Source organism: Herpailurus yagouaroundi, unplaced genomic scaffold, assembly GCF_014898765.1.
Source record: "Herpailurus yagouaroundi ecotype Mexico unplaced genomic scaffold, PumYag 182, whole genome shotgun sequence".
Classification (NCBI taxonomy): Eukaryota; Metazoa; Chordata; class Mammalia; order Carnivora; family Felidae; genus Herpailurus; species Herpailurus yagouaroundi.
This window is the reverse complement of record NW_024412413.1, coordinates 48,900,657-48,914,515: the sequence shown is the minus strand read 5'-3', so window position 1 is coordinate 48,914,515 and position 13,859 is coordinate 48,900,657. Positions and strand designations below refer to the sequence as shown.

General features: G+C 35.4%; 1 protein-coding gene across 1 annotated transcript; it reads left to right on the top strand.

Annotated features, from left to right (window-relative positions):
- The first annotated feature begins 2,265 nt into the window (after window positions 1–2,265).
- On the top strand, window positions 2,266–13,251 carry RAP1B (RAP1B, member of RAS oncogene family). Its single transcript, XM_040491482.1, has 7 exons — window positions 2,266–2,378; window positions 3,433–3,501; window positions 5,215–5,271; window positions 6,310–6,450; window positions 8,085–8,228; window positions 9,171–9,287; window positions 11,926–13,251. The coding sequence occupies exons 1-6, from the start codon at window positions 2,322–2,324 to the stop codon at window positions 9,255–9,257; spliced, it is 555 nt and encodes a 184-aa protein (XP_040347416.1). The 5' UTR covers window positions 2,266–2,321; the 3' UTR covers window positions 9,258–9,287; window positions 11,926–13,251.
- The last annotated feature ends 608 nt before the right edge of the window (window positions 13,252–13,859 follow it).

Below are 13,859 nucleotides of genomic sequence, written 5' to 3'. Positions count from 1 at the left end.
TTGTTTTTTTAAGTAATAGATAAACCACGATGAAGTTCTCAGAAATTGGCACAGCCCAGCTACATGAAGGATAAAAGAATGCAGAGAGATGAGTCTAGTTTTCTTGATGTTAAAATATTTGGTTTACTGTTACTGAAGTATTTGGGATGTTTAGGAAATTCTTATCCCCAAAATTACCATATTTTCTCTAGTTGGATTCAGAAGCAAAAATTTGGAAACATCTTTCATAGAACCTGAAGTTTTTAAAACAGTATTTCTCAAATTGGTCAGTATAGATCCTGTGTGGTTGAGTAATGTCAGCATGGGACTGGTAATAGAATTGCCACCTGAATAATCCTGTATTTAAATGATTTTTTACATTAAAAAATAAATTTGCAAGAGTAATTTGTCCTAAATTTGTATGGATACTACTGTGTGAAATATTCTTAAAGCTAAAAGTAGATCCAACTTTTATATCCCCTTTTCTAAAATTATAATCTGGTAAGAATCATCCAGGTCACAAAAGTCAAGGAGACAGTGTTCAAGAACTGGGGTAAAAGTCCATGGAAATGATGGATTCAATCAGTATAGAAATACACATAGGAACTAGTTAAGTGGAGAAGTTAGCTAATTTAGTTGGTTGGTTTGGGCGATTTTCCTCCCATTAAGGAGAAGAGAAAATATGCTAGATAGTCTACATATTTAAAGTCAGAACTGGAGAAAGTTTTGAAAGGAAGCCATGGCAATAGATACGGTGTCCTAAGGAGAAATAAAAGAGTGGCATAAAAAGGTAAAACAAATGATATCTTTTCTAAGACTGTAGAAAGTCTTAGAAAAGGAAAGAGTATATAAAGAGATTTAACACAAATGTGCCTAAATTGAGTCCCTTCTTGATTGACTGACTTTTAGAAGTAAGGGGCTGATGGTAATGGCTAGTTTGCAGAAGCATGTTCATTCATTGAAGCAATTGGTTATTGGTAGATTAAATGTGTTTAAACCAGTTCTAGTAGTTACTTGTTAACTATAACTATAGAACTATCATTTCTTGATTAAGAAGATTTAGAATTGGGGCGCCTGGGTGGCTTGGTCGGTTAAGCGTCCGGCTTCGGCTCAGGTCATGATCTCATGGTCCGTGAGTTCGAGCCCCACGTTGGGCTCTGTGCTGACAGCTCAGAGCCTGGAGCCTGTTTCAGATTCTGTGTCTCCCTCTCTCTCTGCCCCTCCCCTGTTCATGCTCTGTCTCTCTCTGTCTCAAAAATAAATAAACGTTAAAAAAAATTAAAAAAAAAAAAAAGATTTAGAACTTATTCTGGTGGCTACCTTATATAATGGCCACTGACCAATTACTGTTTTCTAGGAATGTAGGAGTTTTGTATTCTTACATTATTCTCCTAGCCTGGAAACTTTTAGGATCTTCTTTCTCTATCCTTAGTATACTGATATTTTAGTTGTTTCTTTTGGTTTGGTTTTGATTTCCACTAATTCATCATCCTGAACATGCCATAGTTTTTCAGTCTGGGCACTCATATTCTTTAGTTCTGCCTCTGATTCCTGACCATTGTCAGGCTCCTTGTACCTTCCCCCATTTCAGGAATAGATATTTGGTCTGCTTTCTCTGCTAACTCATTTACCATTCATGTATCCCAGGGGTTGGCAAATTTTTTCTGTAAATGCCAGATAGTAAATATTTTAGGCTTTGTGGACCAGATGGCCTATGTTGTAACTACTTAACTCTGTCACTAAAGCAAGATAGCAACTACAGACAATACACAGATGAATGGACATGACTAAATTTCAATAACTTTATGTACAAAAACAGGTGATAGACTGGATTTGTTTGCAGACCTGTGCTGTAGTCTGTTCATCTTTATTGGAATATTGCTCAGTGAGGGCAGGAATTTGTTGTTGTTGTTCATTGGATATATCCCTGTACTTAGTAGGCACTCTACTTGGGTGTCAAGGTTACAGATGGTTCAGGAAAAGGAGTTAAACATGCCTGTCACTGCCATCTTGTAACCAGTAAAATATCCCTTCATGCTGTTTTTCATCCCCCCCCCTTTTTTTTACTTAATATAGAGCAAATATTCTGTATAAATTTAGGATAGGGTTGCAAGTTGTAATTTTGTGGCTTCTTTCTACCTCTGATGTTGCATAAAGAGCCCTACCAACAGCACCCGTTAGTAAGTCTGTTTATGGAACGTGCCACACTAGTATGGTAGAGTAATCATTTTTAAGTTACTTGGTTGAATATCTAATTTATAAAAGAAGCACATGAATACAAAGACATTACTTAAGAATTTTTTTTTTTCATTACAAGGTACTAGCTTTGACAAGCGTGCACCATGCGTGAGTATAAGCTAGTTGTTCTTGGCTCAGGAGGCGTTGGAAAATCTGCTCTGGTAAGTCATTCTCACTGTACTTAAGCTAATTCACTCCAACACATGTTCTTTTTCTGTTGAGTTTTAGGTTTTGATTATCATTTATTTTGTCTTCATTTATTTTTAAGGTGAAATCTCAGTGATTTTAGAAGCAATACAATATTTTTTTCCTGTAATTTTAGTCAGCTTTTACTTGTATCTGGGTAGATCATATCCCCCCTGGTGTATTAGTTCCAGACCAACATGAGATAAGCAGAAAACAATTTGGGCTAAGCACAGAACACATAAATGTGTGTCCATCTGTATTCTGAGCCAGATAGGAATGAATTTTGGTCTTTCTCATTGTGACTTGGCTTATAATATACATTTTATGCTAAAAAATATTAAAGCTTATAAAAAACCTTTTTCAAATATTTCCTATGACTGTACTGTTTTCACATTATTTTAGCAGCCATGCTTTCCATTTCAAGAATAGTATAGTAAGAAAAAAGAAAACTTGACAGTAGTGGCTGGGGAAGGGGAGAAACTCAGGCTAAATAACTTGAGTACATGTAGTTCAGTTCAGCAAAACCCCACGATAAGACAGATTGACCATCTAACTCAGCCACTTACATTGGCCACCATGCACAGAACTTGATGTGTTTAGATCAAACTGCAAAGTAGGTACCATGGGACCTGAGCTGCTCTTTCACTTGTAAATGTATCCAAAGTGATGGGCGGTGTCTTGAGGGTGTATGTACTTGTGTACACAAAATAATTAGCCTCTTTCTAATTCAATTCAAATTTAAGCCATTGAGTTTGTTTGAAATAGAAGACATTTAAAATTTTTTTAAATATGTGAGCTCTAAAGTTAGAATTACCTAATAAGGAGCATAGTGGTTACTAATGTTTTTTAAAAAAAGCTTTCTAAGGTAATTTTCTCACCTAATGCATACTTTAAATATAGTGGTGGTTTTGTTTTCATCAATGGCATAAGTGCCTATATGAAATCAATAGTTTAATAGTTTAAAGCATACATATTTGGATTTGTAGTTTTCTTTAAGAAGTATAATGGTGTGCTATTTATTTTTTTCAGACTGTACAGTTTGTTCAAGGAATTTTTGTTGAAAAATATGATCCTACGATAGAAGATTCTTATAGAAAGGTACATGTTACCCTAGAAAGCCTTTTGCTTTAGACTTTACTATAAATATAAATGAATATTTTTAGCTTTGTAAGTGTTGAATATTGTTTACAAAGTAGGATGAAGAAGCTGAGTTAATCTATAAAATTAGTAGGAAAAGTTCACTCTTGATTATATCCTGACATTGCATCCTTACCAGTTAATGAGAATCTTAAAACACTTGTTTTCTCTCTCTCTCTCTCTCAGAGAATTTTAAGTTTACAATTAAAGTTTACAATTGAAATTGTAATTTGAGGGGCGCCTGGGTGGCGCAGTCGGTTAAGCATCCAACTTCAGCCAGGTCACGATCTCGCGGTCCATGAGTTCGAGCCCCGCGTCAGGCTCTGGGCTGATGGCTCAGAGCCTGGAGCCTGTTTCCGATTCTGTGTCTCCCTCTCTCTCTGCCCCTCCCCCGTTCATGCTCTGTCTCTCTCTATCCCAAAAATAAATAAACGTTGAAAAAAAAAAATTTGTAATTTGACACACAAACTTCAGAACGAGGCCATCTCAAGTGATAGTTCCACATCCCCTCACCCTTCCCCCAAAGACTGAATACCCTCAGGTTCCTTTCTTTTTAAACTAGAGATGGAAATACAGAAGTCTCCCGTAACCTTTTTACTTATAACTCTTTGAGAAAGTGCTACTGCTGCTGTTAGTGTCCACTAACACAACATGTGACAATAAAACTTAATATGAAGATGTTTTTAATTAGTCGGGAGAGAGTTCTCTCTTATGTAATAGCCAGCTTGTCCTCTGCTGCTGTGTAGATACCGTTTTACTTCTTATCCTAGAAAATGTTAGGTGGAAAGAGGTCACAGGGATATATAACTTATTTGATACATGTCTTCTTCTTTGCTACCAGAAATGTTCCAGTGCAGCGAAGGGGATGTAGTTATCTAGAGAAGTGAAGGTATATCTAAGTAAAGTATGGCAGTGATAAGATAGAATGACTTCTGATCTTATTTGGAACTACTACTGGTTTAAATTATTTTTTGAGCTATTTTGGAATCCTTTCCTCCCCAGAATTAAGTTCTGAGTGATTCGTATTGAGCTTGGATCTTGTAGGTTTCTTTGAGTTGAGAACACATGGTTTTAGGGGCATCTGGATGGTTCAGTCTGTTGAGCGTCTGACTCTTGATTCTGGCTCAGGTCATAATCCCAGGGTCGTGGGATCGAGACCCACATCAGGCTCCACACTGAGCATGGAGCCTACTTAAGATTGTCTGTCTCTCTCTGCCCTTCTCCCCTACTCGTGTGCTCTGTGTCTCTGTAAAATAAAACATTGAAAAAAACAAACAAACAAACAACATGTTGTTTTGCACCTTACACAGTTTTGGGATTGAGACCCACATCAGGCTCCACACTGAGCATGGAGCCTGCTTAAGATTCTCTCTCTCCCTCGGCCCTTCTCCCCTACTTGTGTGCTCTGTGTCTCTGTGTCTCTGTAAAATTAAAAATTAAAAAAAAAAAAAGCAAGCATGTCATTTTTGCACCTTACACAATTTGGGGGGGGTGGGTAGGGTCAGTGGACCTTGATTATCTAGCTGTTTTTTTCTCCTGTTTTATTCAGGTATTGCTTGAGATTAGTTTGTAAAGTGGCAATCTCTATTTTAAATGTCATATTAGCTTTTGTATATAATGAAGTATTCTTTTATATCTTATAAAAATGAGGATGTATTTTGCTTTTTCCCCCAGCAAGTTGAAGTAGATGCACAACAGTGTATGCTTGAAATCTTGGATACTGCAGGAACGGTATGTAAAACAAGTACCAAAGTATATGTACAACTTGTGTAATATTGACCTTTTAAATACTAGTACTCTATAGACAAATACTAGTTAAGCTTATTTAAAAGTTTACTACTTGCCTTAAATCTTAAAGCTGTTTTGTTCTCTTGGATTCTGTTTTTTATGCGTGTGCTTTGTAATTGCAGCGGGTCATTTATTGAAGAAAAGTAGAAAATTTGTTTGAAAATTTTCAGCCTCACTAGTACTTTTAAAACAAGTTAAGCTGTACTATCATATTTTAATTAATGTGGAAAATACTTTGGTAAACATTTATTTCTCAGTGGCTCTGTGAAATATCTTGAGCAGTATCTTTCCTCCTTCAAAGTATTTATAGACCAACTTAGATTTGTTGGTATCTGAAGGTGAAAGGAAGATTTATTCTGGGTATATGGTATTCATTCATCTAATGTTTGAGTACCGGAAATGTGGCATGGGCTGTGTTCTTACTTGCAAAGGCTCTCAGTCTAGTGAAGGAGGAAAAATGTGAGAAAATGGCAAGATAAGGTAGGTAAGCATGCTGGTGGTCCCCTTAGAGCTATAGTAAACTAGCTAGTAAATGAGCTGTGAGTAACTTGGGGATTGTTTCAGTACCCTACATATTATATGTTAAAAAAATGCCCTTTGGGGGGCCAGGGTGGCTCATTTAGTTAAGCGTCTGACTTCAGCTCAAGTCATGATCTCACGGTTCATGACTTCGAGTCCCGTGTCGGGCTCTGTGCTGACAGCTCAGAGCCTGGAGCCTCCTTCGGATTCTTTTGGAGAAAGGATATTTCTTCCCCCGCTTAAGTATATTTATTGCACATAAATCTGCTTTGGTTGTTTTATTGTTAAGTAAAAATTTCATGAAATACCAGTTTTCAAATAGCATCTTGCCATGGACTATAATTTTAAGTAATGTTACATAATACTACTATATTCTTCATCAAGCACTAATTATAGATGTTTAAAATTATCAAATTAACTGTAAGAACTTTGTTTTTTAATGATCCTTTGTTTCTGCTATAGGAACAATTTACCGCAATGAGGGATTTATACATGAAAAACGGACAAGGCTTTGCATTAGTTTATTCCATCACAGCACAGTCCACATTTAATGATTTACAAGATCTGAGAGAGCAAATTCTTCGAGTTAAAGACACTGATGATGTAAGCTGATTTCCTAATGAATATATTTTATTTCAAACCCTTACTGTAGTGATACCCAGTTTAAGAATTTGAATTTAAATCCAATTTAAAGTTCATGTGGTTGGTGGGGGGTTGGGGGACTAGTTTTTCGAAAGCTTTTTTCCTTAAAAGGCAGAAATACATCTTTAACACTCATAGTATTTTCAAATATTTATAACGTGGAAAGTAAGAAATCCCCTCCTCCCTTCTTAACCTGTGTAAAATAAATTTTATCCCCCTCCTCTCTTTAAATCATGCATTTGGTGGGAAGGAAGGAAAGATGTGGGTGGCAAATGTTACTAATAGATGTTCTATACATTTTTGGTAGACTTAAGAGCCTTTCAAACAAGAATCAGAACTACATATGAACACACCCCAACTGATAGAAAAGGAGCATAATAATATTTTTAGAAGGAAGCCAACAAATACATTAGATTCTAACATTAACCTGCATACCTCTTCACAGTGCACCATAATGGAGTTTAATCCCTGTAGGAAACTTTAAAAGGATTACTTAACTTCCTCATCATACTATAGATAGCAGTTCTCAGAATTGATCTTGCATCAGAACCAGCTATATGCCTAGTTAAAACAGATTGCCAACTCTGACTCCCACAATTTCTGATTCAGTAGGTCTAGGATTAGGGCTCAAGAATTTCCATTTCTAACAGGTTTCCAGATGGTGTTGATGCTGCTGGTCTGGGTATCACACTTTTAAGAACCACTGTATTATACTAATTATAAGCAAATATTGTGAGAGTTCAGAGGCATCTGTGGGAACTGTTCCCATTTCCTTGACTTCTAAAACAGGAGAACTTTGGGGAATTATTACATCTTTACAGCTCAGTGAACATTTCACAATTAGTCTGTTTTCTGCTATTTCTGATAATTAGTGTTCTTCTATCAGTTACGTTAAATTAAATAAGTATGAATATAAAATTTTATATCTGTTCCTAAAAGCCAAAATTCTTGATATTCTAATTTGGATTTTTTTCCCAAAAATTCTCTAGAAAACCAATCTCTAAATGATTAATAGGAATTTTACAGAGTAAGTATTATTTATCTCTATAGTGTCCTTTTAAAGTTACAGACATCACATGATTAAGGTTGTCTAAATTTTTAGTAAAAACTAAAACTTTTAGGAGCTTTCCAAATTTCTCCTTTTTATATTATTAAATTAAGAATGATTATTTGATAAATGCATGTCAGTAAACCAAAAAACTTGTAATTGATTCACATCCCTTAGAAAAACATTTAAAACTTTTGAAATATATTGACATTTCATAGTAATACCCTTTTGTACTTTTTAAAAATATTTTGTGTTTTGCTTACTGTATTTAGTTATAAGTCCATTGGGACATAATTTTAAAGTTTTTTTTCCCTCTTTTATAAGTACATCACGGCTTGTTTTCTAAAAATTTCACATGAAAGGTTCTGAACAGAGTTAAGGTTTTCATATTTGACTATAAATTTTATTACATATTGTTTAATTTAGTATTTTTCTTGGGCATAAAAAGTAATCCTTAGGGTTGACTCTTAGAATTCTTTGGATTTGAATGTATAGAGCATATTCACTTACTTTTTTTTACCCTCACAATTTTGTTTTGTATTTTTAGGTTCCAATGATTCTGGTTGGTAATAAATGTGACTTGGAAGATGAAAGAGTTGTAGGAAAGGAACAAGGTCAAAATCTAGCAAGACAATGGAACAATTGTGCATTCTTAGAATCCTCCGCAAAATCAAAAATAAATGTTAATGAGGTATGGTGACATACTTTAAAAAAACTCTTGGTTTGGAATTCAGGATTTAAAATTAATGAAAAGTATGTGTGTGTGTTAACACAGCTCCAAGTTAATGCTTACTCCGGGTGCTTGTTGATCTTCTAACCAAAAATCTTATGTTAAATATATATGTGTTAATAAGCAGCACAGCTATCTATTATAGCCTCTTTATTAAATGCTGGAATTTACTATGAAAAAAAGAAAGACTGGACAAAAAAAGATAGGGGTGGGAAAGACAGGATTAAGAGTTCAGGTGTGTGTGTATAAAGGATGTTTTGTAAAAGATGAACACAAATTGGGACACCTGGGTGGCTCAGTTGGTTAAGCGTCCAACTCTTGATTTCCATTTAGGTCATGATCTCACGGTTGGTGAGTTCAAGCCCCGCATTGGGCTCCACGCTGACAGCATGGAGCCTGCTTGGGATTCTGTCTCTCCCTCTCTCTGCTCCTCCCCTGCTTGCTCTCTGTCTCTCAAAATAAATAAAAATAAACTTTAAAAGAAAAAAAAGATGGAGACAAATTCAAGAAGGCATGCACGGTTCTTGCTTTGAAGGGGCCTAAGTAATATTATACGATAAAGATACATAGAAAGATTTAAAGAGTAAAAGATTGTTTTCTTTGAATGGTGTTAAATGTTCTAATGAACTACAATAAGACTCTGCTGCTTCTTAAGTCAGTGTTTGTTTTAAGGAGAATAATTTTAGCACCCCTAAAAAATAAATAAGAAAATTTAGCAGTTACAGAAATACCTGGTTTTACTTATTCCTTAACTGAACTTGTTAACTCCAGTAAGTTAAGTTAACTCCAATACTTGTTGGAGTTCATATATATATCCATGGAAAGTTCAGTCTTTCATTTTACTTTTTCTTTTTTGGGTTTTTTTCTCCTATAAATTAAAAAAAAAAAATACTGTGTTTGCAGATCTTTTATGACCTAGTGCGGCAAATTAACAGAAAAACTCCAGTGCCTGGGAAGACCCGCAAAAAGTCAACATGTCAGCTGCTTTAATATATTAAATGCATTGTAGCTCTGAGCCAGGTATGTTAATTTATCTTTTTCCCTAACCTTTAACTTCAGCTTCATTAAGGGCACTCTATGAAGAAAACGAGTATAGAATGTTTTGTTGTTCTAAAAAAAAAAGATGGTTACTTCCTTTTTAAGATATCCACAAGTTAGTATGATATCCCAGTAATTAATTATTTCCTTTATATATCATCAAAAGTAGGGTATTTCATGTAACTGAATATTGTAGGTAAGTTCATCCAGTGTATACTTATGCCCCACTGGGACATTGGTTTGTGCTGACGGTATTGTGGTGAGCAAAACCAACCTTCTTTCCTATCTATAGCCTTAAGCTAAGTCAGGTCTAGTGGAAGAATTAGACAAACAGTTGCAAAATATGATAAATGCAGGATAGTATAAGTCCAGCATCGGATTGATAGTAAAAACTCCTGACACATTTATCATATCCCTGGCACTCAGTATTGTCCACATATTAATTGAATTCTCACAACAGTCCTCTGAGGCAGGAGCTGTTATTCTCATATAACAGATGAGAGAATTAAAGCACAAAAAGATTATTTCTTGTTCATGCCCTGCAGTTAGTAAATAGCAGAGCCAGAATTTGAATCCAGTGATCTGAGTTCATGGCTCAGAATTTAAACAATGAACTAGCTCTCAAGCCCATGCTTAGTCACTATGCTGTTATAGGTCCTATAGGAGCATATATACCTGGGGCACCAAATTAGTCAAATATAAACTGCGGACTCAGGGAAAGTCCGTCAGCAAAAGACATTGATAGCCAAAGAGTTCCCAGGCATAGAAAACCACAGAAACAACTCAAGAGATGAGACGACAAAGGAAAACTGAACATGCAACATTTTTATATAGTTTTTGAAAACAGTCATATTAAATGAGTTAATATCAGAGCGCCTGGGTGACTCAGTCAGTTAAGCATCCGACTTTGGTTCAAGTCATGATCTTGCAGTTCGTGAGTTCAAGCCCTGCGTCGGGCTTTGTGCTGACAGCTCAGAGCCTGGAACTTGCTTCAGATTCTGTGTGTGTGTGTGTCTGCCCCTCCCCTACTTGTGCTCTGTCTCTCACTCAAAAATAAACATTAAAAAAACTTTTTTTAAAATTTTTTATAAATGAGTTAATACTTGTAAATCACTTAGATCAGTACCTGGTACTTGGTAAACCCTCAACTATCATCTGCTGCTCTTTGCCAATGAGAATGGTTTCTTGCCCCCTTATCATTAAAACTATATTTTAGTGTACTTATCCTTGAGAACTTTTAGTATTTGTGGCTCTGCTACTTCCTGTGTTAAAATGGCCCTCTACTATAGCACTTCTGATTCTGCCTCTTAGAGTTTCTGTCCCTACTCTGCATTTAACGTTTATTTATTTTTGGGACAGAGAGAGACAGAGCATGAACGGGGGAGGGGCAGAGAGAGAGGGAGACACAGAATCAGAAACAGGCTCCAGGCTCTGAGCCATCAGCCCAGAGCCCGACGCGGGGCTCGAACTCACGGACCGCAAGATCGTGACCTGGCTGAAGTCGGACGCTTAATCGACTGCGCCACCCAGGCGCCCCCCTACTCTGCATTTAAAGCTTTCTGTTTAGATAAGTGCTCTCATTCCTGACATCCTCTCACTCCTGACCACATGCCCATTCTTGGCACACATGTGCGTGAGCTCACACACTCCCATCTGTGCTATTCAGTTTGCTACATTCAGTCTGCTAGGATTTAGAAAAGTTACCAAACTCGTTCAGACTAAATGAGGACTTAAAGTTCAAGGCATTTATAAAAATTGCTTCAACAGCCATATCTATATTAACAGCATTTCTGGAACTTGCAGCAAGTTTGAACCCCAGAGAAACAGTAAAAAAAAAGAAAACTTTTTCATAGTCAGGAATGTATACAGAAAATCATCCAAAGAAAATAAATATTTGGCAGAAAGAGTTCTGATTTTACTTCTTTTACATCACTCACAAAATTTTTAAGTTTAATTACGTATGATTTTAGCATAATACAGCTTTTTCTGACATCCATCTTGAGTTGATCTAATTTGTTTAAATATGGAATTAGAACATTTATAACTGTCAACTGTTAAGAGCCATCATGAAATAAATTCTGTTTTGTCTGCTACTCTGGACTAGCTTTGTAGCCACTCTTCCTGGAAGAGTATGGAAGAAAGGTCTTGGTTTTCTGGTATTAGAAACCCTGGTTGGATGTGCATTCTATACTTCTGTAATTCTAGGATTGGAAACATTCATTTTGTTAATGTCGCTATCTGTTTTTTAATCCTAATTCTAATAAAGTTGACCTGACCTAAAGTTTTAATGTGGTGTTTTTTATTATTCTGCTTTTAGTCTTTGGAAGGGTAATACACAGAAATTTGCACTAAGGTACATTCCCTTTTTGTATCTAAAACTTTCATTTGACTGACTTTCAGGAGGGCATCAGAATAGATGAAGTCATTCCAAAAAGATGAAAATGTCTCCCCATGCTTTGCTTTGCTATGAGTTGTGTGTACATCGTCACGAATGTAATGACAAGGGCCTGTATTCTCTTCATTTCTAACACTTTAACACTGTTGTTTTAATGTGTTCCTTTGGATCTTGAGTGTGCTGTTTTCAACCCATGTTTTCAATGTAATTTTTTCGTTTTGACAGGTCGGAAGAACTGTTGCCCAATTCAACAGTGCCAGCATTCCAACTTTGTTAAACCTACCAACATCTTAAACGGACTTTCTGTGGTGGTACCCTTTAAGAGGCGGATGAAAGCTACTACATCAGTTTGCACATTCTAATCACTTTCCAGTATCACAAGAGAGATTTTTACTTATATAATAGTCCTAGAGTATGCAGCTGGTAAAACCAGAGGCTACAATCCAGTATTACCGCTAAGAGACATTTTTCATCCACCAATGTTGTACATGTATGAAAATGGTGTACTGTATACTTTAACATGCCCCATACTTTGTATTGGAGAGTACAATAATGTAAATCCTAAAAGCACCACTATTTTAGCATAATAAAAGAAAGTCCAAAGAGCTCCTATATAGACTACTCCAGATAACTTCGCTTCTTTGATACTTGTAGCTTATTGTAATTTTTTTTAAGAAATTCAAGGTCATTATCATTGTATTGTACAAATAAGTGCTTTGATTAACACAGCTATATAGTTTTTTTAATTTTTAAAAAAACCTGTGGAGACAGTGATCTTGTCTTTAAAATATGATAGTCCTTTCAGTATAATGTCTTAGATTAAAGACGTTGCCTTTAATATCTGTTGGGAAGGAAATGTCCAGACTTTTCAAATCTTTTATTATATGTTTCCTTTTTTGTTTACATAGGGAACAATGTTTATAGTTGTGTGTACAGTGGGGGTCTACAACAAGAAGTGTATATTTTCAAACAATTTTTTAATGATTTAACAATTTTTGTAAATCATTTTCAGGCTTCTGCAGCTGTAGATTCTCACTGTGAATCCCTTGCTTGCTCATGCATAAGTGTATTTGCAATACCAAATATACAGGTTTAGTATTTTTGCCTGTTAGTGATTGTTTCACATGTGTAACGTTTTGGTTGAGATGTTAAATGGTGGACGAGTACTGTGGATGTGAATGTGGGAAGTAATTTTAATCATGTGTAATTGGTCACAAGGCCTAAGTTGCAGTAACTATTGCTGTTTTATTTAACAATGCCTTGTTGCTTTGTATGCATTAACGTTTGGGTGTAAAGATTGTGTGTCTATCCAACAGGGAGCCACAGTATTTAAATTGACCAACCTAATGTTACAACGACTTTGAGGTGGCCAAATGTAAACTAAAAGCCTTAATTAAAGTGGTGCAATTTTGTATAACTTAGCATCAGTAGTTCAATAAATTTGGATTGCCATGCAAGGGCTTGCATTATAATTACTTGCCACTTGACTGTGTTTTGTGTAATGTTTAACAGTGCTAGTAAATAAATATGGGTTTAACTTTTTAAATGTAATAGGTGCATTTTACATAGTGTGATTTCATAATTTAAGATTTGGACAAGCCAGATTCATTCATTAATTATAGAAATAGTGAGTGAAAGATGTCAGATTTTTTTCCCTAGTATTGTTTGAATAGCCACATAAACCACCTTTTGAATTTTTTCTTGGAAAAGAATTTTGTAAATCAAGCAATATTAATGAACGTATGCCTTTTGGGTAATGTTTAGTAGCTCTTTGAAGTGTAGGGGAAAGAATTGAAAATACTTGGACAAATGTTACGCTTAATGGATTTTTTAAAAATACAGGATGAAGTTATACTTAGAATATTATGGTTATAAAGATCTTGGAATGAAGTGGACTCAAGTACTACTTTCTTTTTAGATAACCTGGCTTTTTCTTATGTGTGCTATAATTCAGTTATTTTGAAATTTGTAAACCAATCTTAACTCAGACTCTCTCAAAGTTTTTCCCAGTCACTGGAGCATATCAGCAATCGATTAGTGATGCCATCTAATCTAATTTAGGGGTGTCTACTAATCTCTTAAATACATGCCATGTGAATGGAACTTTATCTTTTTTTTTTTAACGTTTATTTATTTTTGAGACAGAGACAGAGCATGAA